The sequence below is a fragment of the Vanessa atalanta genome, chromosome 7 (assembly GCF_905147765.1).
Source record: "Vanessa atalanta chromosome 7, ilVanAtal1.2, whole genome shotgun sequence".
NCBI classification, from domain to species: Eukaryota; Metazoa; Arthropoda; class Insecta; order Lepidoptera; family Nymphalidae; genus Vanessa; species Vanessa atalanta.
This window is the reverse complement of record NC_061877.1, coordinates 3,893,186-3,916,155: the sequence shown is the minus strand read 5'-3', so window position 1 is coordinate 3,916,155 and position 22,970 is coordinate 3,893,186. Positions and strand designations below refer to the sequence as shown.

The window sequence follows — 22,970 nt, the reverse complement described above, 5'->3', positions numbered from 1 at the left end:
TATTTCATATTTTAATTTAAGTATAGCCCAATTTGCACTGACCAACTCGCGAGTAGTAATTAAAAAATCATATCAAATAATTATATCTCATTAAATTATATGGTATATAGGTGCAGATGTACTTTGCTATGCTTAATACGTATTACAGAATTTATTATTATCGCTACATATTTAATCTGCAATCAATCACAGAATTATACGAATGTAGTACGTTCAATTTATTCATGTTCAGGCAATCAAAAACATTTCGTATTATTATAAGCATCACAACTTTTACATTGAAGAACAAACATTAAAATAAAAATCCTTGTCCTTTTCAGCCTGGGAATGTTGAAATTATTGGCTTTCCTCTGTTATAATATGCATATAGTTCATATAAACCGTCCTCTATAAATCGATGAAAAGGGCATTAAAATCCGTTGCGTATTTTAAAAGATCTAAGCACATAGACGGAGGGAAGCGACTTTGTTTTATAGAATGTAATGATTGTTTACTATCAAGAACATGGCAAAGAAATTCAGTAGGTCACATATCAACGGAAGATCCCCACACAATGTAAAGAGAAGATTTTTAGTGTTGGTCAACGTTTTGGTTACCGCGGTTGGACCCGACACGCGGACCATACTACCCCCTTGGTTATTCTCCGCACCAAACTACTAAAGGGAACGCAGTAAGGTTTCCATTGTAGACAAAACTGACTTGGCAAAGTACCATATATAATATATAGTTTGAAATCTCCAATAACTATATTGTGACTAAGTGAACCATTGAATCAGGACACCATCATTTATCATTCAATTTTATCTAAGAAAATACAGAAGAAATAAATGATACAAGTTTTATTTTAAAATAATAATATAATTATAAGACTTATTCTTAATATAATGAAAAGTACAATTCTCGCAGTTCATCACACTTTTCACGTTGCCACAGAACCGTTACAACAGTCTTACATAAATTGTCAATTTTACAATATCTATTGCAATGTGGCCATCTTCCATCGCTTAATTTTGAGTAAAACGCTGCATACATATCCAAAGCCAATAAGTTATTTGTTACCATTTTATAAGTCAAATCATTCATAGTAGCAGCTGAGAGATCGTTGATAGCAAATGTATTTTTCATATCGTAAAGTTGGAACCAGTGTGGTCTCCTATGTGGAGTGAGGTTCGCTTCGGTGAGATTGTATACGTAGTTCACAATATTACTTGGTTCCTAGAACATATATTGTAAATCATAAAATATAATCACCTTATTATCACTATAGGTATTTAGATTAAAATATCTCTCAAAACTCAATATGCTTATTCCTTACTATAAGGCTATCTGAGACAGACTTATCAAATATATTTTAACTAGTTAGACATATTCCTAACAGTATGTATGTATATGTACGTTTGCATGCAGGAGTAGTTATGTTAGTTTCTTATACTTACAAAGGTGGTTGTGTTAAATGTAGCTATTTTATAGTTGACATTGTAAAATGTGTAAGCAGTCGTGCTGCCGGCTCCCCAAGCCATGTTAATAGGTGATCCATCTTCTGTGCTGTAGAATATCTTGTATTCATCAGAATGTGTGTGACCAGTGAATTGTCCCTTAATTGTTGATGAGAAACTGAAAGCCCATATTAGTTATCAGCTTAGTAGATACGACCCTTTGAGCACGTTAGATTTGTGCAAGCCCGTCTGGTTAGTATATATATATATATATACTGGAATGTATAATGCTATGTGTATATGTAGAGTGCCAATGACAATGGGCGGTGATTGCTTGATTGGTGGCAATCTGGTGTGAGCTACTTTGTAAAGAAAAATTTAGCTATAAATTATGAAGATATGATGATTTTTCTTAAGTAAGTTTTAATTTGATATCTGTTTCTTTTAGATTCTAATCTTAAGCTGTTATGTTGATTATAAGTATGTTATTATAATTATTTATTGTCTAATCAGTTACAATTATGACCATTGAAATAATTTCACTATAATACTCTTAGGGTCAAACACAAAAATATCCAAACAATTGTGCCACATCTGCGCGATCGTATCAGCTTAATCACTGAACTAACTTCCTCTCTCGTTTTCTGTCACTGTGACCGAATTTTAAAGTTGAACAGCTTGTCTAGTAGTATACATTTAGGTCAATTAATAAATTATATAACATAAATATTATATAGTAAATATTAAATTACCGAGTTACGACTTTGTTATATTCTCTTGTCCACGTATATATGAGGTCATGAACTCCAGGCGGAATGTGAGCTAGAATATGGACGCTTTCACCTGCTAACTCAGCTTTATGTAATTCTCGAACAAGCCATTCCATATGTCTTTTAGATTCTAAGGGATCGTAGACTACCCACCTGGAATTATGTATGCCAAAAAAATTAAATTAAAAAAAATGTATAATTATATATAGAATATAATCTTACGGCATTTAAATATACAATAAATTGTGCTATTATTTGGGTAGCCCTTTTATCGTCACTTAAATCTGGTACAGAATAAAATACCTTGTTTACTTATGGTAGTATGTATTTTTCTAACATGATCTATAAAGCTTGGTGAAGCAGATAAGAAAACTGATATCCTTTTTATTGAAAAGTGAAACTCCTGAGTAAATAGTAACTCCTGTAATTTCAACGACTCACATGTGAATCGAACTTACCAATTTGATTTATAAGGAATATTATTATTAATAGAAATAACTCGTAATCCAGGTCTGATCAGCATAGAGAATCCACCGTGTTCCCGCACAGTAACTTTGGCGTCCTCTGTTAAATAAAAGTCCCATTTTCTAGCTAACGATTCGTACAACCAGGTTGTATTTATTTTGTCGAGTTTAACTGAACTCGGTGCAAATCTGTAAATAGAACCAAAATCAATGCCAGCAGCTTGCTGTCCTAATCAAAAATAATAAATGAGGTTTTTAGTTCAAGTAACAATCAGATCTCTTTGTTTAGTTTAGAACAAATTTCCTCTGTCTAGAATTAAAATAAAATATTTTTTTTCCTTCAAATATATTCGTAATGAATACTTGATTAATGGTTAAAATTTTCATTAATAAAATGCAATTTTATTAAAAATGTCCATGTTATCAAATGCACATAATAGGTTAAAATCTTACTGGTTCGTAGGTTGAGATTCATGATTTCCAATAGAAGGCAAAATTAAAACATTATCACCAAATTCTTTTCTCATTTTGTTAATAACATATAAATTAACTTCATTTATACGTTCGTACGTCGTTTCCCAGACGTGATGGTCGATACTATCTCCTATGTAATAAACAGCATCTATATCCTGAAAAATACGTCACAATAAAATAGTTTGTCACATACCAAGAATGATCTTAAAATAAATCAGTTTATTAATTTTAAAGTATTCTTTTATATGGTTATGGTTATGATACGACTTTTTGGAAATAATGAAGTTGGTAATAGTATAAACAAAAATAAGCATTAATATACATTATACATATATGAGATTTAAGGTATATCCTGTCTTACCCCATGCTTAGCAATTGTTTCAATTACATCATCAAATGCCCAATAAGGCGTATTGCAATTCCTGTAGTCTCCCCAGTACCCAGCCGGTGGTGAATTTCTAGTACTTCTTGTTGCATGTGATAAGTTTCTAATATCATTTGCTAAATCTAAATCCAATATATAATCATTTCCTCTTTCAAATATGCGACCTTTAAATACCGAATCATCTACATCAACGTCATATTCATGAGATCGTGGAGTTTGGCCTTTTCTGCAGCAAGTTGGCTCGTTACAATAAGCAACACCATATGGCTCATACAAGGGATCGATGTGAGCGTCCGTGATGAGAGCTATTTTCAACGGATTATTGCTTTTGGTATTAATCTACGGTTGAAGTGTAATAAAGATAATAAAGAGCCATGTTAATTTATGTATATTCATTTATATTATTTATCCCAAGCGAGTTTCGAAAACAATGAATTAGTTTTATTAGTCAGTTATGAAGTTGTCAGTTAAGTTATTAGAATAAATGATTCATTGAAATTCTTACTTACTGTATCAACTCGAATTGGATTTTTTTCCGGTAAATCTATTGTCCATTCAAATCTAGGATCATCAAAGCTACAGGTGTTCGGATTTCCGACATTTTGTAATACAAGACCACAAAATGTTCTAGGAGCGGCCTCTGGAGTCGTCTTCACTATATATGTTAGGATCGGCTATTAAAAAAACTTTTGCATTATAAAATATGCTTACAAACAAGATCAATTTTTACTTTTACGAGCACGGTATCTATAAATACATGAAAACATTTTAGCACCCTGATATTTAGACTAATAGGCATTATTATATGTGCCAAAGAATTCCGGTAAGGGAAATTATCCATCTTGGTCTAAATATGAAAACGTAGAGAAAAGAGTTTATATTATGTCAGAATTTATATGTTAAAACATTTTTTAAACTTAATTAATTAAAAAAATATGCCTATATTATCTCTTGAGAAATATTTTGGTAAATATACATTTCCTATCATATCCACATGTCTATTCGCGTCCTAATGTGAAGTGGCCAACACCTCCCATAAATTTTGAAACTTGGAATCAAAGATATTATGTCTTTTGTGCCTGTTGTTACACTGGATCAGTACCTTTCAAACCGGAACACAACAATATGAGATATTTCTAAGCAGCAATGCTTAATATTTCTCCACCTACTACCTACACACATTAGATGAGAAAAACTCATTTTTTGTCAATAACGTCAGTACAATCGTCCGAACTATTTTGAGGATAATTGTTAAAGTCTCAGTTTGTTTAAAATTAGAAACTTGAACACTGATTGGCTAATCAAAGAGTTTATTATTGTACATCTTTATGCTAATTGACTTTATTAGCCAATCAGCGCATTCGTCATGACCATAATGTTAATATCAGCTAATCAACGTCCATAAAGTGATGATTATTCGCGACTTACCTACGATAAGTCGTAATTTTGCAATGATTTTGCATAGATTTATATTTATCTGCCGAATTAATAGAATTAAATAATTATACGTAATTTATTCATATTTCATAAAATGTAAAAAATATATAAACTTACTATGTTTAATGGCATAAGTCCTGCGCAGGTTTTTTCACTAACGTTCGCTAAAGCGATACAGAGAACGGTCAATGCCTCTATAAGCATTTCATCCGAATTCCCTTCGTGAACCAAATCGCTCAATGCAGCAAATGCGCTATTACAAATTAGACAAGTTATATCCTGTAAGCAAACATTCGGTAGGGCTACTTTATAAGAATAAATTTTAAATATACCAAACACACAAAAATGGCGCGATAGTTAGATAACTATAACATGTAAAGTGAGATACGAAGTGAGTTCAAAGAATACCACGGCAATAACATCTAAAATAACAGGTGTCAATTGAATACATAAATCCTCACCGAAGATCGAATTCGGCAAAGCAAACGTTTTTTCTTATGTTTCATTTATGATTATAACTTATGTCGTACTTGTCGGAAAAAAAATCCTTTTTGTCATTTGCAGGATATGACGAAATGTGTATTCAGCAAACCACACTGGAATATTTATGTGGAATAAATTCAAAATATTAATGGGATTGTGAGCTAAATATTGTATATAAGTAAATAAATCGATTATTAATAGCATCTATAAAAAAACCTAAATAAACATTACTGATATCAAATTATTATTTGTTAAAAATGCATGTTTTCAAAAATTTCTACATTTTAGTGAAAATTAAACGCGGTTTTACCCATAAAAATGAGTTTTATGTTATTTCTGTAAACACTTCATAAACGATAATGTTTGTTCAGAACGAGGTACTATTTATTAGGTTCTTTAGCTAACCAAACACCTTAAATTAAAAGAAAAAACCTTAGTGTCATTAATTTAATGTATTCATTGATAAGCTGATAATTAAGCTATCATTTATAATTAAAATAGCAGTGTCCTTAACGGCTAGGGTAATATGTTTTTGTAGAATTTGCTTATCATACAAAAATTGGACTACAAGTTTATTACATACAAAATTATTCAAGAAATCGTAAGCACCGTAAAAATTGCAGTTACTGTGAGATACATTCGATTTGAATATATTATTCAGTTTTTATTTTTTATATATTTACTGTGTGTATATCCAATATATTACAATTATTTTAGTAATTTATTATGATTCATATGTCATTTTATTTCAATTAAAAATTAAACCCATAGAAAATATATACGAAATAAATAATGTAATAGCTTCACGATGCTTTACATCGATTGGGTTGGCTATAGTAGTAGTAGTTGTTGTTGTTGTTGTTGATGATATGCATGCACACACGCAGTACGCACACAAACTTAAAAATGTCAGAAATTGACAAGCGGCACTTAGAATAGGCGCTCTTGAAGTCAAGTTTATTGATTAGATAAGATAAAAATAATAAGATACAAGATCTGTTATCGAAATATTATTTGTTATTCAATGTACTTACTAACCGATCTAGTATTTGTTTCGTATTGCATTTTAAGAGCATTGGAAGCTGGTCTGTATATTTCGAAAACATCTTGAATCGTTTTCCATTCATTGTCTGTTGTTTCATTCTTTACAGCCTTAATAAATAATTTTCGGAGCTCATCTGAAAATCGTACATAAAGTTTTGCAATTAGAATATTTTAGACTATCGATTAAGAGATGAGTAACATTTGGCAGTGACATTTTAGCTACTACGAAGTTTGTTAAATTATAAATTACTAGCGACCCACTCCGGCTTCGCACGAGTGCATTGCTGATACTAAATATACCACAGAATGTCTTACAACGTTCACAGTTTTTCAGTTATTAGACAATACAAACCGCTATGTCCCTGTGCTTTAAATATGCAATATCTTCGAAAATATTCATTTAAATTACATCCAATGTATTTAAAGTACTTAATTGGATAAGGATTCTTGCTGTATTGCTTTAAAATCGCTTCGAAAATAAGCCATTATATCTCATAAAAATTGTTGTTGCGGGCTATCCCTAAGAGATAGACATATACAATCGCGGACTTTTTTGAAAACCTCTTTAAGGTGTACAATACTGTAGTACATTATTTTGATCTATCTTGTAGGGTTCAGTCAGCGTTTGCAATGTAAGCGCTAAAAATGTGATTTTTTTTTAGGACATAAGTTCAGAAACCTTTAAAATCATTAGTGTTTCTCTACTATATTGAGCATGTATTATACATATAAACCTTCCTCTTAAATCAATCTTTCTATTAAAAAAACTGCATCAAAATCCGCTGTGTAATTTTAAATATCTGCATAAAACTGGCTGGCTGCTTGTTTACGATATAAAATTAAACTATATTTTTGATATTTTTTTAGTTTAAATTACGTTACAATGGAAACGGCCGTCGTTAAAATTTCATTGCATTCAATTGTATTTTCGTATTAACGCCACTGCAGCAAAAAAAGTGTGGGTTAATGGATCCGCCGCACGATTATTATTCATTAAATGAGTACTTTTTAGAAAAAAAAAACGCCTGGATTTAGGCTCGGTTTCCATCGCAGGACACTAATTATTGTAAAAAACAGCATTGTAAATCTGTTTATTTGAAAAGAGCAACTATGCGAGTTTCTTGCAGTTTGTTCTCGTTGGAGGCTGCTTTCCGAAACGGTGGTAGTTTTTTTAATATCAATGATTTAAAAACACTTCGTTATGAAGTTTACTTGAATAAAATTGATTTGATTTGATTTTGGAGAAACATAATGTTGTATATGGTGGTTTGGTTGCTGATTACAACAATATGTTTATTGTGGTTGCTTTTGATCATTTTGTCAGAAGGCTTAGATTCATACATTTGATTCTGACTCTGTTAACTCAACATGGTCTTGGCGATCATACCCCTTGAGTAGTGTTTTTTAAGAAACCGAAGGCGTAAAGGGGGTGCAACACCCGCCTGCTGTAACGATAACTAATACTTTCGCAGCACAACCCGTAGCGCCGAAGGCACTTCGTTTCGAAATTGTTGATAAAAACCTAATTTAAAGGTTTTAAAATATAAATGTCAAAAAAATGTTTCCATAACTATTTGATGCAAAAACTAAAAAAATATACTTACCCGAGGTTATAAGTTTAGTTGCTACACATGAATTTATTATGAAAAGTATTCCTAAAAACACTTTCATTGTGGTTGTCGATGAGTCTTTCAAAATGTAGGATAAATGTGAATTTATTTTTAGTGCAGAATTTCAAAATTTTTCAAAATCTTTATAACTCTTTTTAAAGTCTTAGTGCCATATTCCGTATGCGCGTATTAACAAACTAAAGCAAAATTGTTTGATTTTTGTGATAAAGGGATAATATTTTACTATCGATAAGCCTTTAATCCGTTATCGATCACATTATCATACTTATTCAAAGAGGTATGTTTGTTTATTTATTTATTTTTTCGTTTAACCAAAAAAAACAATACATCCAACATAACATAACCAACGAACATACATTAAACGTTATGGGATTTTTACATAAAGTTTTATATCATATTTTGTTATTAGACCTTGTTGGTCTATTTTATATAATAACGTTAAGTTTTATATTTTGAAGAAGTAGGTCATGGCGTTAACGTAGACGAAACTAGGAAAGTAATTCGAAAGACAATTTATCACAAAGATTAAAACTAGATATCCCAGATATCTTAGCTTCGCTCGGGTAAAGTTAGTAGTTTAATCCGTCATATTTTTTTATATCATAAAGTCACAGATTATACAACAAAAGGCAGATAGAAAGTACGGTATATAATAGAGAAGCAAAAAACCAAAATAGAAAGATCTTTGAATGATGAAAAGTCGTAAGATGTTAGCAGTTCGTACTGCGTAATACAGCGAAGATCGCGATCGCGATATTGATTGTATGCAAATATTTGCTAATTTCCTGTTTTTAAAACATATACGACAAAATGTATAACATCACATACATTACTCTGATCCCAATATAAGTAGCTAAAGCACTTGTGTTATGGAAAATCAAAAGTAACGACGGTACCACTAACACCCAGACCCAAGACCACATAGAAAACTAATGAACTTTTTCTACATCGACTCGGCCGGGAATCAAACCCAGGACCTCGGAGTGGCATACCCATGAAAACCGGTGTACACACTACTCGACCACGCAGGTCGTTAATTGGTAATTTTTGGGAAATCTAAAAGCTAGTATATAAAATTTATTAATTTAGTTGCAAACAAAGCCAAAATAGGAATTTACATAAAGATTAAGTTTACATTATATTCAAAACTAAAAGATAATACTATAATAAGTGAAATGTCATGTTCTCCTGGTCAATTTCGGCCTCGGCGACTATTGTATAAATGAAAATCGAATGTGTATATGCGTGCGTTCATACGTGTTGTGTGATCGTAGGACTAAGAACAAAGTTGCGTTAAATTAATTTGATGGGATGTCTATTAAAGAGAGTCGTGTAACTAGCAGTTTGTTAAAAACTGTTACTGGCAAATTTAAATATATTGATGAATATAGAAGAAAGCCATCCTGCGCCTTTTAGATATTATTATAATTTTTTATTTATACGGTTTTCAAACACAAAAATTATATTTGTTTAATATTCTTGTTTTAATTTAAAATATTACGAGATGGATCAACGGTTAGATCATGTAAATTGACTCAGAATGTCCAGCACAACCAATTTAATAATATAATTTGTATATAATTTATCTCGTACTTAATCGGTCGGATAAATATCGCCACATACATTTTATCAACCATCTGACACTGGATCAGCATGTTAAAATAAGTCTTCTTCTCAATAGAAAAATAGTCCATAGTGCCTCGGTTGGACATTTACAGACGTTCACTCTTAAGTTTAATATAATTAATTTTCAATTTTAAAATGTGAGAACAAGAGACAAGGAAAGAGATAAGGGTATTAAATATATATGTTTTATTATAAAGTACATCAATATGCCAAATTCATACAAATCAACTTTAAACTTCTGTCATTTCTTCGTCTTCAATGATCAAATCGTCCAGCATTTCAGCAAGAGTGATTCTCGGTAAGGACGGATCTATTTCATCGGTGTCGACTGGTATCTTGTTCTCGTCCTTGAATATGTTGATATTCTGTCTCATAGCTGGGTCTTCTTCTAAGTCATCCAAAAACTCGTTATAATCACTGTGGAAAAAAAAATGTATCATATTATATCCTCTAATATTATAAATGTTAAAGTGTGTGTTTGTTTGTTACGCTTTCACGTCTTAACTTCTCAACCGATCACATTATTAATCGTTGCATATACTTTGTCAAGGATACTGAAGAGGGGATGAAGTCCCTAAAGTAAATGCGACCACCTCTCAAAGTTATTCATACATTTCTTCTATGTACAAGAGAGTACATTGATAAAGCGATTGCATTAAGCTCTACTAATTGCGATTCAGTATTTTATTTAGGTTCAACTTAGCAGAAAAAAAACGGTTTTTAATCATTAAATATATAAATAAAATAAACCAATGACTCTCAATATTGGCATAATTCAATAACGAAGAGAGAAAACGATAACGATAACGAAACGACTTACGTTCTTTTTTTTCCTTAAATATTGGCAAATACTTTATATAATTGAATGATCTTTTGTATTGTATTGATTCAATGATTAAAACATGTTATTATAATTGAAATTCATTGATAAAAGATTATATTAACACATACCTATGATATGAAACTTTGATAGAAAAATAACTTATTCAATAGTTATCTGATGAGTGGGTGGTACCTACCCAATTGGGTTAGCAAGTATTACCACCCAATAAATATGTATTGACATAAAGTATTAAATGCAGGCATTTTGTCATGTTAATTAAAAATAAAAATTAACCCAGTCAATACAATGTTCAGGCTACCAACACTTCTAGTAACGAAAGCAAAGATTTTTTTATTTCTCTCAAGAATGTTATTTGGGCCAAGGTCGAGGTTTATTTTTTATATATATCGTATATACGTTAGTGTTCGGTACGAGGTAAGCACGTGAAATTAAATGAGATTAGATAGCAACAATGCCATTCGTACGAAAAATATTATGTAAAATATCATGAAACTAATCATGACTAGAATTTCCTATCTTGTCGCATTTACATCATGATAGGGTAAGGAGGCAAAATGAAACAACTTGATTTTATGATTATATGAGTAATGCTTTTAAAGGCCCATACTACTTTTCAATTCTGGTTGCGCACGCGTGGCCTAATATGAAAATTTATATCATGGCGTTCATTTTGCAAATACACAGAGTGATACGCAAAAAATACTCAAAGGTCTATCGGGCCCGAATTTGACGAAAACTAGAACGGTATCATTGGATTTTTGATCAATTATTTTCCTAGCCAGAAATCAAATCTATAATAACAACATAACCTAAAATAACAACATATAACTATTAGGATAGAGTCACGATATAAAACTGTATATTTTTTAATATCGTTATTTTTTGCGTTACAAATGTGACTAACGCGCGACAATATCGCTGCAAAAAGTCGCCGTGGGCGAGCGGCCTAAGGTTTACGTTACTACCCACCTACATAACATAATACTATTCGCGATCGGTTGGACGGTGAAGATGAAATGCGTGTGTCAAACAGTAACGTCTTACATTTTATAAAGAGATTTTTATTTATTTGTGGCTTTTCCATGGCCTGCGCTATAAGTCAAAAACACGATACGATATATATTATTTTCTAACAAAACTGATTGAGGATGATCTGATCTGATCTGATCTTTTGGGAATTAAATGATCGCCTCCAGGCTGTTTCAAATAACTAAAATATAATTTTCATTGTACACGGAAAATGGTTAAAAAAAAAAAATATATCCCGCTGAGTTTCTTTCGCCGGTTCTTCTCAGGTCTGAGGTGCTAAATTCCGAACCGGTGGTAGATTTTTGACAATCAATAAGCAAGTGTATATACTTCTATATTGAATAAAGATTTTTGACTTTTGATCAATTTATATCATTATTTCATAAAATAATATGTTGCAATTTCAGGATGATTAAGATACATTTTTTGTTAATAATGAAATTTATAACAAATTCATTATGATTTTCCGACAACAGTTATGACGTATACAAAAACTTTGTGCCATAACCCATTTTTAGTGAAAGCGTATCGGACTAAAACCATTTCTAAGCTTAGCCCTGCTCGTGCATGTATATCGATCTCTCCCCGTATTGCTCGTTCGCGAGTGTGTGCGTACAGTGTGGCGCAGCGGTGTGCGTGTACTCACTCGTCGGTGATGGAGACGGGCTGCTCGTGCATGTGTCGCAGCTTCCAGGCGCGCGCGCGTCTTCGTGCCGCTTTCTCCCCGTAGTGCTTCTTGACGAGGTACACGTCGGGGATCAAGCTGCGGTCCAGTTTTTCCAGGTGCACGTCGTTCACGTTTGATTCACCCAAATTGTATCTAAAAGTTATTGAAACATTTCATATATATCAAAACAACTAAAATCTCAAGGTCATCATCACAAAAACCCTTAACGTCAAACTTTTTCTCAAGATAAATCTTTTCCATAGTTTAATAACTCTGTTCATATCTTACCCCAATACGGTGTCACCGGGTTTTAATATATGTCCTAAATGTGTTTTCGTATGCACTGGACTTATATCTAGGCCAAGTTCACTCGCTTTAACAACCCATACATCTGCTATAACATGCTTGTTCGACACCGTGCCTTGTCCTGGGAAAGTTTTCTTTTCCTGGCAAAAAAAAAATATTCATATATATAACTTATAAGCTTATTAATTCATAACCTGGGGTTAAAGGCGAAAATACACTAATGTACCATGTCCTAGTAAGGAATGTGCATACCACTGTTGTGGCAATTAATTCAATATTTTTTTCATCTGCCATCTGCCAATTCGTGCTCAAGCGCATAACGCAAATGAAAAAAGCAGTGAGTCACTTTATTTCAATAACATGTTTAGGGGTGCGATGGCATCATTATTATAGATAAAATAATGACAAAGATGTTATTAAAAATATATAAATACCTACATGTTCCTTTAATATATCAATGTCCATAACAATATATTCCACCAACTGTTTCGGATTACATATTGGATTGAATGGATAGCGCCAATATTGGGTTGATGATATATCACAAACTGCAAACAACATAAAATTTTCAATCAAATTAAGAACTAAAAGCAAAGAATTTCCAATAACAACTACACTAAAACTACAAGCCAAGGTTTAACATAACATAATGGGAAAAACAAACAATTGCTAAGTACATGTACAAAAACTTATTGCACAATATCTCTTCATCGATCTATTATGTTTGTTATACTTTCACAGCTAAACCACCGAAACAAATTTGATGATATTAGGTATGAAGCTAACATGAACCCCAAGGAAAGACATAAGCTACTATTTTATCCCTAACACCAACAAAGAAAAAGGCGGGCAAAGCCACTGCGGAAGACTAGTTTGTTATAACTGCTGCAAGATGAATGTATCTTTTATTTCATGATAGATTTTTTTGTTAAATATTATAATTAAAAGTGTGTAATACTTTTTGTCAAAATCTAAATTTACTCCTATCAACTAGGCTCTTACAAGCACATTTGGATTGTCATTTGAAGGCAACAACACACCATATTCTAACAGCTAAGCTAGATATAGTATCTAGCAGTTGAACAGTTGGAATACCGGATATAATATGTTTATGTATTTTATTAGTCTGATAGTATAAATCAATTCATTAAATTATCAACCACTCGATATTAAGTCCATATTGCTGTTTCAGGTTTCAGCATAAGCAAGTGAGCCAGTGTAATTACAGACGTAAGTGATACAATATAATAAATACCACAAGTAAGTCAATAACGGAAAGAGTGGTTTATGATTCTCACAAAACTCAGTTTTTATGAACAGAAGTTAAATTAATGTCATTTGTCCCTCTGCCTATTAAAATATTAAACAAAAGAAAATAGCTCAGAATACCTTGTCCAGTGTATGCATCAATTAAATGTAAAGTGCTTGTGACACGCTGCACCAAACATATAGGTGATATCGATCCCAGACTCTGTGTCAACTTCTTAGGTAAGCATACAACACTGTCCTTTGATAAAGGCACAATTTCAACACTGAATGTGAATTTGTAATTATAGATATTACTGTGAATATCGTGTGAAATCAGTTTCTTTGATTGCTGGCATTTGATTGGCAGCACTGATTGAATAAAGTCAACCATTTTCCGAGCATGATTTTCTGTAGCATAGAAAAAGTCCAAACCCTCTGCAAAAATTAAATATTTTTATCATTAGTTTTAAAAGAATATTAAGTACTATGCATAATGGGGTACTATTATTATTATTATTTTGTATATTAAACAATAAAACCTTTTTAAAACTTAATCAAAAGAGAAATGTTATAGCTTACAGCCAATGGTGTAGCTACTATAGGACAGTGTGGTGCTGTGCAAAAGGGCCTCAAAGGCTGTTATAAGTTTAAACCACAACAATATTGGTTACTTTTTACATATTTATGGATTTGTAATAAAATGGCATTAAGAATTACAACAAAGTTGTTAATGAAACTTTGAAAGTAAAATTAAAGAGCATATAATTAGTTAAATGCAATAATGTTGTCATAAATAAAGACATTAATTACAAAACAATTGTAGTGCATAATATAGCAGAGCTGTATGGAATGTGTAAATCATTTATATTCATCCCTTTGATTTGAATGGAATATAATGAATAACCTACAGAAATTATATATATGAGAGAAATAGTTACCACAGTTAGGTTTAATTCCAAGTGTATTAACATGAGCTTTGTGCCTTAATATCAATTGCTCCAAGTAATAAAATGTCTTTCTGTTATTAGCTCTTTGACGCACTTGTACCAGGGCACGCCAGTAATCCTGAGCTTCTGAACGATGACAAGCATCACACATCTGATGCTGAATCACATATTCCACTATGAATGTCTGCTGGAGAACTGTTCCACCCATCACTTCACCTTGTACTGTTAGCTTTACCTTTAAGCAATTTATTATTTATTTAGTTAAGTAAATTGGAATATTAAAAATTACTTTACAGTAATGTAAATCTGAATATAATACTCATTTAATTTATCATAATTATATAAACATATACTTACTTTAATCCTCTTGGAATGTGGTTCAGTCCAAGCAAAGCCAGCATCAACTAATTTAACTCGATTAAGACCTTTAAGTCTTTTTAAACAAACGGCAAGAAGCTCCCGAGATTCAAGAGCACAAACTAACCATTCTGAGGGAGGTTGCAAGTATCTAAAAAAAATTTGTATTTGCAAGGTGAATTACTTAAGAAGTTACTACTATTTCCTTTATGTTTCTCATGTACTATTAGCAAATAAACTACCTTTCACAGCCTCTGCAAAAAAACAAGGTTGCTTGTTTTGGTATGCCATCTGTGATATCAACATGAGCTCTTAGACATGCGACACACATGTTCGAAGGGTTTGCTTCGATTGGCACTGCACATTGGCAGCATAATCTGTAAAAATATGTATTAATTTACCGCACTTTAAATATACTTCTATAATACTAATTATTTCTAAGTGTCACATTCGTTCTCCATAAGGCTATTTTTTTAAGTATAATTTCACTCATATTGGCCCACCGATAAATAGCTTTGTATGTTAAAGTTATCACTTGTTATAACCTTTAAAATACCAAGTACACAGTAATAATAACTTACATTCGAGTCCCATTAGGGACTAACTCATTTTCAGGTGATATATATTCCATTATCAACCGAAAAGTTTTTTTACCGTGTGTGTCTTAAAGTAAAAAATCTCTATTAAATATTTCATAAAATTGTACGACATCAAACGTGTAGAACTTATGACATATTATAGCACAGGTGACGGATCACAGATGATAAACAGTTCCATCTGTATGTCATCTGTATTATAATGTTCTATGACTTCTATGCAATATAGTTTGAAATATAGACATAATCATAAAGTAGAAAATACAATAACAAGCAGTACCTTTTAGCTAATGGTAATAGCATTTTTTAGTTAAAAATTATTTGATTTGTTACTAATTTCAATAAAACTTTGGGTATCATTCATATTATTAATAATTAATATTAATATTCATATTAATATTATTAATAATAATACAACTATATTTTTTTTTGTAATTGCTTTATTTGATCCTATCACTGTAAATTTAGTAATTTACTGCAAAACACGGACTACGGTATATTTTTCGAATATTATATTTCATCTTTTGTTTTTTTTTTATGGCATTAATAATTAACAATACTAAACATATAATTGCGCTTCGTAGTTACTGGCGAATGGATGGAATATATAAAATTAAGTAGCAAACTTCTAGCTTTATTTTATTTCATAAAATAAATTTTAGAAAATTATATGTACGTCTAAAACATACGAATCGATTACCATAAACAATTGATATCTGTGGAAACGGAAGTGTGAACCATGAATTAAAAAGTTATCACTGCAGTGAGCAGTCTACCTCTACACTATGGTCATTATTCCTCTTACGTAAACTTCGACAAGCACCGATTTTTCAAAAGAAGAAGATTTCGACTACTGTACATTCCTACGAAAACTTTTAAAAAACGAACATGTTTTCTACCGTTGGTAGAGCTGGTCTCTTGGCCACGAGGACGGTAGTTAACAACTCCTTGGCCGAGAAGACACCCTTGGTTGCCGGAGCCTTAGTGAATAAACGCGATTATGCAGCTAAAGCAGCAGCAGGGAAAGGTCAAGGTAAGGTGGTTGCTGTTATCGGTGCTGTCGTAGATGTACAGTTTGAGGATGATCTACCTCCCATCCTAAATGCTCTCGAGGTTCAGAACAGATCCCCTCGGCTCGTCCTTGAAGTGGCGCAGCACTTGGGTGAGAATACAGTACGTACCATTGCCATGGACGGTACAGAGGGTCTCATTCGTGGACAGGCTGTCCTCGACTCTGGCTCACCCATCCGTATTCCCGTTGGAGCTGAGACTCTCGGGCGTATCATCAACGTAATCGGAGAACCCATCGATGAGCGCGGTCCGATTCCCACCGACAAAACTGCCGCTATTCACGCTGAAGCGCCTGCGTTCGTCGACATGTCCGTAGAACAAGAGATTCTGGTAACAGGAATCAAAGTCGTAGATCTGCTTGCGCCTTACGCCAAGGGAGGTAAGATCGGTCTTTTCGGCGGTGCTGGTGTCGGCAAGACTGTACTTATTATGGAACTGATCAACAACGTAGCTAAGGCCCACGGTGGTTACTCTGTATTCGCTGGTGTAGGAGAGCGCACTCGCGAAGGTAACGATTTATACCATGAGATGATTGAATCAGGTGTAATTTCCCTGAAGGACAAGACATCCAAAGTAGCGCTTGTGTATGGTCAGATGAACGAGCCCCCTGGCGCACGTGCTCGTGTCGCTCTCACAGGACTGACGGTTGCTGAATACTTCCGTGATCAGGAAGGACAAGATGTACTACTTTTCATTGATAACATTTTCAGATTCACTCAGGCTGGTTCAGAGGTATCCGCCTTGTTGGGTCGTATTCCCTCTGCTGTAGGTTACCAACCCACCCTCGCCACTGACATGGGTACTATGCAGGAACGTATTACCACCACCAAGAAGGGATCGATTACCTCCGTGCAGGCCATTTATGTACCAGCTGATGACTTGACTGACCCCGCCCCTGCCACTACTTTCGCTCACTTGGATGCTACAACTGTATTGTCTCGTGCTATTGCTGAACTGGGTATCTACCCTGCTGTAGATCCTCTCGACTCCACCTCACGTATTATGGACCCTAACATTATTGGTGCAGAGCACTACAATGTTGCACGTGGTGTTCAGAAAATTCTGCAAGATTACAAATCTCTACAGGACATTATCGCTATCTTGGGTATGGATGAGTTATCTGAAGAAGACAAGCTGACTGTAGCACGTGCACGTAAGATCCAGAGATTCCTCTCTCAACCCTTCCAAGTAGCTGAGGTTTTCACTGGTCATCCTGGAAAACTTGTACCTCTTGAGCAAACTATTAAGGGATTCTCTCAAATCCTTCAAGGAGAGTATGACCATTTACCTGAAGTTGCATTCTACATGGTTGGTCCAATTGAGGAAGTTGTTGCTAAAGCTGAAACTTTGGCCAAGAATGTATAAACCTTTCCCTAGAAATTATATTAGATGAGTAGTCATTTGGAAAACTCATGTTATTTATTATTACTCAAATACTACTGTATCTCAACACCCAATACAAAATGTAAAAATAATACATTCAATAACAGTGTACGGTAAACGACAAAATAAAAATTTACTACTAATTGACATTTTTTATTTTCTTTCTTGAAAACTTCTATCAATAAGTTCAATTACTTAATTTTTAGTATCAGTAGCTTGCAATATATACCTGAAAGCAATACAATAAGTTACTTCTATAATTCCTTGTTTTTCTAATATTATATAATATTACATAATCTGATGTTTTTTACAGATTTCCATTACTAGTTTTTATTTTTAAATTAGTTGTGTCCTTGTAGTATGCAAAGAATTTTTATCATAAAACATATGTAATTAAACTACCAAATTTCATTTTTTATTTTATTTTTAAAATGTGGTCAATGTTTAGTGAGTGTTATAACTTGAGAGTAATATACAAATGAATATTCTTTAAGACAGATTAATCTTGAGCTAGTTCCTTAAAATTTTTCAACCCTTATGTGACGAGGTTTTTGTATATTCAATAGACCACTTATGTTACCAATGGTCATAAAAATCCATTGGTGGTTGCATAAAATATCAAGTCGTAACCACCATAGTAAAATCAAATTTTTGTTATGTCCCTTACGTTTTTTCAATAGTATACGTAAAATATTAGAAAATAAAGTTGCCCCATTTTCAAAGCATAACCCATTTATTAGGTCTACGGAGATTTAAATTAAAATGGAACCGTCCTCGTTATATAATTAGATCGAATATTAAAACAATTATCAAAATTGCAATCGGCGTCGCTATCCTTTTCGAAGTTATATTATATACAATTTTAATAATAAAATATAATTTTGTTAATTTGGGATTAATCATATCATATAGTTTGGGGGTATATTTTGCTACAGTATAGTAAAAGTAAAACCTAAAACTTTCTTGGCAATTCATGTGTTAAGTGACACGATAATGCAATGAAACAAAAAAATGCTTTTTGTATTGTATTGTTTATTTAACAAAGGTTTTTATCGTTTTCCTCCAACACGTGGTGCAGCCTTCTGACTCACTTTAGCGGCTTTCGCTTTAGGAGCAGCCTTTGCTTTTGGTGCAGGAGCAGTGGTCTTCTTTGCTGCCTTTGTTGATTTCTTCTGCTCCTTTGCGGCCCTAAAATAAAACAAATTTAATTATTCATTTATTATTAAATAAAATGGTATTTAATTATAGTCATATTCATCATCAATACAGTTAATTAATTGTTTAGCAAAAAAGATACCATAAACCTCTTAAAAGAAATACAAAAACAATTCTTATACAATTAAAGATACTGAAAATGTTAGAGTTTACATTTGTGTTTAAATTTGTATTCTGATAGATGAGGTATAATATAATAAAAGAAAGAGATATCTAAAATTTTAAATGAATAATATTAAATTAATCAATAGTTACCAGTTGATATGCATTTTCTTTGCATAATTTACTCCTGTTATAAACTAATTTGAAATAACCTTACATCCAATATCAAAATAGTATTAGGCGTATGTGTTTGTACATAATTATATGAATTAACAAAATAAATAATATGGAAGGCAGGGGCTTACTTGATAGCTTGTTCTCTTTGGGCTTTCCTGACTTCAGGTTTCATGTTACGCTTGGCCATGATATCACTGAGGGAGGCACCGACAATAGCACGCTGGAACTTTTGTGTTCTCCTGGTGCGTTTCTTGGCCTGCTCTTCTTCTTGACCTTTCTTGAACTTGCGCCTGTAAAATGATTATAATCTTATTATTTAATTCTTTAGAAAATGAAAATAGTTAAATATTATCAATGAATCAATTTTGGTTTTAATTAATTTTAATCTTTCTGATGTTATGTACACTTTCGAGCAATGTAATGAATCTAAGCACACATCAAATATTCTAAAATAAAACAAATTTAATTATTCATTTATTATTAAATAAAATGGTATTTAATTATAGTCATATTCATCATGAATACACACACATCAAATATTCTGAAGAGGGGAAGCTTGTACTCAAACATTGGCCAACAATTTCTGATAAGTTTTTATAATTTTCTATCAAACTTTTTCACCATGTAAGATATTTACAATATTTTTCGAATCTAATGTTAACTGCTGTATATTATGTTTAAAATATTTCATTATTCTTAATAATTCAATGTATATTAGTTAAAAAATATATATAACTTACCTATACAACACAGTCCAGGTAACTTTACGAGGATTCCTTCTCATAAGATGTGCAGCTTCACATTTTGAGTTTAAGAATGTGAAGGTCTGAAAAACAATAAATTTAATTCAGTAAAAGTAAGTTTAGACGCAACATTAATAAAGCATACATGTATTTTACACATATATGTTTTAACTGACTAACTTTAAATTAATATATATATTTAAATTATATTTGTACGTAAGTCGAGATAATAGCTATATTCGTTTTAATTTGGAGGAGATATTATTACAACTGATTAATGAAACCTATATCTGAAAGTTGCGGTGAAATATTCTAACCTATTTGTCAAAACAATGCCTGAATTACTTTCAACAAGATCTATGTATTACACCGAAACGAATTAATATGATGTGCGAAAAAACTAATATTGAAAATAACAAATATATTTTACCTTGCCATCCACCTTAACCATGGTTTTCCCATGGCCAGGATAAATCTTGTAACCACTGTAGGCACAAAGTCCGATCCTGCAAATAAAACACTCATCATAAAAACAAATCACTTCACCTCATTATTAATATAAATACGGTAAAAAACAAAATGGGATTTAATAGATTTAATAAAATACAAAATTATATGATAAACGTACTTCATTTTGACTTCTGTTACGAAAAGAAAGAATAGTTCAAGTGTTGTACAGATAATATTAAAAGTATCGATTCTTTTGTAACATTGATAGCGTAATCGATTTCAGAAATATATATAATAAGTTAACGGAGTAGACTTAACAAGTATGCCAGTTAAATATTTATTGTTTTGTTGGTATTAATATCATATTTAATAATTACTCTAATTGTAAAATACTTAAATATTAATAATTCTATTTAATGGTCCGGGAATTTGCAAAATTTCCATAAAATATATAAGCCCCTAATTAATATATATTTAAATATATTATTTGATCCGATATGCAACTTTATTTTTCTAGTAAATTTTATTTTTATTGTCAGTAAAACGATTATGTGCTAAGACGATTAGTATGAAAATTTTAAATTTTATTCGTACTACCTACTAATATACATTTTAACTATACAGCTAAGAATTAAATTAAAAGAAGATTGTATATTACACAAAGTGATGTACTAATTTTTTCGGACCATTTTATAATGAAATTGAATGTAGACTTAATTATCTGTGGTTTTTATTTTTTAAATACTTTACTAGGTAACTAGGATTAACGATACGAATTAAAGATGATTTGTCCAGATTTTTTAGAATTTCAGGTTTGTTAAATAAATTCATGCAACAAAAATTGGATATTTATTCATAACATATTATAGATCTTATAGTTTTTAACATCAATTCCTATAACCTTAAAATAACCTATAAAATTATAGTTTAATGGTCAACATTCATAATTTTGATAATTGTTTTTATTTGTAGGTGTTTTTGTTTCTTTCAGGATGTCTTGAAAAAGATGCGAGTGGTGGATGATAAAATAGTTTATACATTAAATACATCAATACCAACTGAATCATTCAAAACTAAAGTGGATGCATCATCGGTTTGCCATAATTTATTTGATCAGATACAGAAAAGCCACAGTGAAAGAGAAATTGTTATAAAAAACTGCATCGTTGCAACGGCTGAAACTGTTAAGAAATTAAAGAGTGCAAAGGAAAGTTCACCTGATGACATAGATGTTATTAAAAATCTTAAAGCTGAACAAAGAAAGGTAGCAGTTTATAATTATTTTAATTATTTTTCATTATATTTAAAATAATATGATATTGAACATCATGACCAATATTATAACAACTGATATGAGGTGCTAGTTATTGTCACCTTTACTTCATATTTTTTTATGTTTTATTTGCATCTTATAGGATATATTTTTTTAATGGCTATTTATTGTGTTCATGAATTCCATCACCTATGTCAGGGCTGTGCAAAGCACGACCCGTGGCTTCTGTTTATGTAGCCCTCAACATGTATTTGTTTTACTGCAAATACAAATAATTATGGATAATTCTGAAAGATGCTGCTTTTTGACCACCTGAACATTCTCAAAATAATTGTTGAATTTAGGTAGCAACTTGTAGATTTGAAGATAAGGGAGTTATATACCTTTGCAATTTAAATTCAAATCAAAAATTTAGTTAAATAGTAGTAATGTAAACAGCCCTGTCATTATATCCAGTTTTGCAAACAAAATAACATTAATAACTCATCATCATCATTCAGCTAGTCTGAATTTGTATATCTAAAATCATCTTGATTTTAAAAGATTATTTTATTTTGCAGTTACGTCTCTTGCAAACTGAATTAAGTGTGGAGGAAGTAATCAAAGAAAAGACTACAAAGCTATTTACTGAGAAATGTAGAAGTTACTACAAACCAAATACTTTATGAAGACTGATAATCATGCATTTAAATGATGGGCTTTGTGTAAATAGCTATATAAATAGATTTTGAAACAATTTTATGTTTTTTATTTGCCTTTTGGATAAACTATAGGGTATATGTATATATACGACTACTAATATTAAATAACTT

At 31.7% G+C, this 22,970-nt stretch overlaps 5 protein-coding genes across 6 annotated transcripts; 2 read left to right on the top strand and 3 right to left on the bottom strand.

Annotated features, from left to right (window-relative positions):
* Nucleotides 1–876: 876 nt before the first annotated feature.
* Nucleotides 877–8,206, bottom strand: LOC125065422 (sphingomyelin phosphodiesterase 1-like). The gene is made up of 10 exons (XM_047673002.1): nucleotides 8,098–8,206; nucleotides 6,488–6,627; nucleotides 5,084–5,245; nucleotides 4,039–4,203; nucleotides 3,506–3,868; nucleotides 3,124–3,299; nucleotides 2,665–2,859; nucleotides 2,189–2,359; nucleotides 1,437–1,614; nucleotides 877–1,215 (listed from the first exon to the last, which is right to left on the bottom strand). Exons 1-10 carry the CDS (start codon nucleotides 8,162–8,164, stop codon nucleotides 877–879), a joined length of 1,956 nt encoding a protein of 651 aa, XP_047528958.1. The 5' UTR covers nucleotides 8,165–8,206.
* A 1,711-nt stretch (nucleotides 8,207–9,917) lies between these two features.
* On the bottom strand, nucleotides 9,918–15,903 carry LOC125065147 (60S ribosomal export protein NMD3). The gene is made up of 9 exons (XM_047672612.1): nucleotides 15,730–15,903; nucleotides 15,391–15,525; nucleotides 15,149–15,299; nucleotides 14,783–15,026; nucleotides 13,986–14,279; nucleotides 13,035–13,144; nucleotides 12,579–12,736; nucleotides 12,270–12,443; nucleotides 9,918–10,167 (listed from the first exon to the last, which is right to left on the bottom strand). Exons 1-9 carry the CDS (start codon nucleotides 15,777–15,779, stop codon nucleotides 9,981–9,983), a joined length of 1,503 nt encoding a protein of 500 aa, XP_047528568.1. The 5' UTR covers nucleotides 15,780–15,903; the 3' UTR covers nucleotides 9,918–9,980.
* A 625-nt stretch (nucleotides 15,904–16,528) lies between these two features.
* LOC125065118 (ATP synthase subunit beta, mitochondrial) lies at nucleotides 16,529–18,183 on the top strand. The gene has a single exon (XM_047672559.1). It carries the CDS (start codon nucleotides 16,633–16,635, stop codon nucleotides 18,178–18,180), a length of 1,548 nt encoding a protein of 515 aa, XP_047528515.1. The 5' UTR covers nucleotides 16,529–16,632; the 3' UTR covers nucleotides 18,181–18,183.
* A 1,027-nt stretch (nucleotides 18,184–19,210) lies between these two features.
* On the bottom strand, nucleotides 19,211–21,203 carry LOC125065172 (60S ribosomal protein L24). The gene is made up of 5 exons (XM_047672655.1): nucleotides 21,064–21,203; nucleotides 20,866–20,941; nucleotides 20,433–20,518; nucleotides 19,821–19,982; nucleotides 19,211–19,386 (listed from the first exon to the last, which is right to left on the bottom strand). The coding sequence occupies exons 1-5, from the start codon at nucleotides 21,066–21,068 to the stop codon at nucleotides 19,248–19,250; spliced, it is 468 nt and encodes a 155-aa protein (XP_047528611.1). The 5' UTR covers nucleotides 21,069–21,203; the 3' UTR covers nucleotides 19,211–19,247.
* A 316-nt stretch (nucleotides 21,204–21,519) lies between these two features.
* Nucleotides 21,520–22,895, top strand: LOC125065164 (protein MIX23). 2 transcript variants are annotated; one of them, XM_047672640.1, is made up of 3 exons: nucleotides 21,520–21,697; nucleotides 21,877–22,149; nucleotides 22,719–22,895. In XM_047672640.1, the coding sequence occupies exons 1-3, from the start codon at nucleotides 21,668–21,670 to the stop codon at nucleotides 22,824–22,826; spliced, it is 411 nt and encodes a 136-aa protein (XP_047528596.1). In that variant the 5' UTR covers nucleotides 21,520–21,667; the 3' UTR covers nucleotides 22,827–22,895. The 2 variants fall into 2 exon arrangements, with proteins under 2 accessions (XP_047528596.1, XP_047528597.1); XM_047672641.1 differs by having other exon boundaries at nucleotides 21,571–21,697; nucleotides 21,858–22,149.
* The last annotated feature ends 75 nt before the right edge of the window (nucleotides 22,896–22,970 follow it).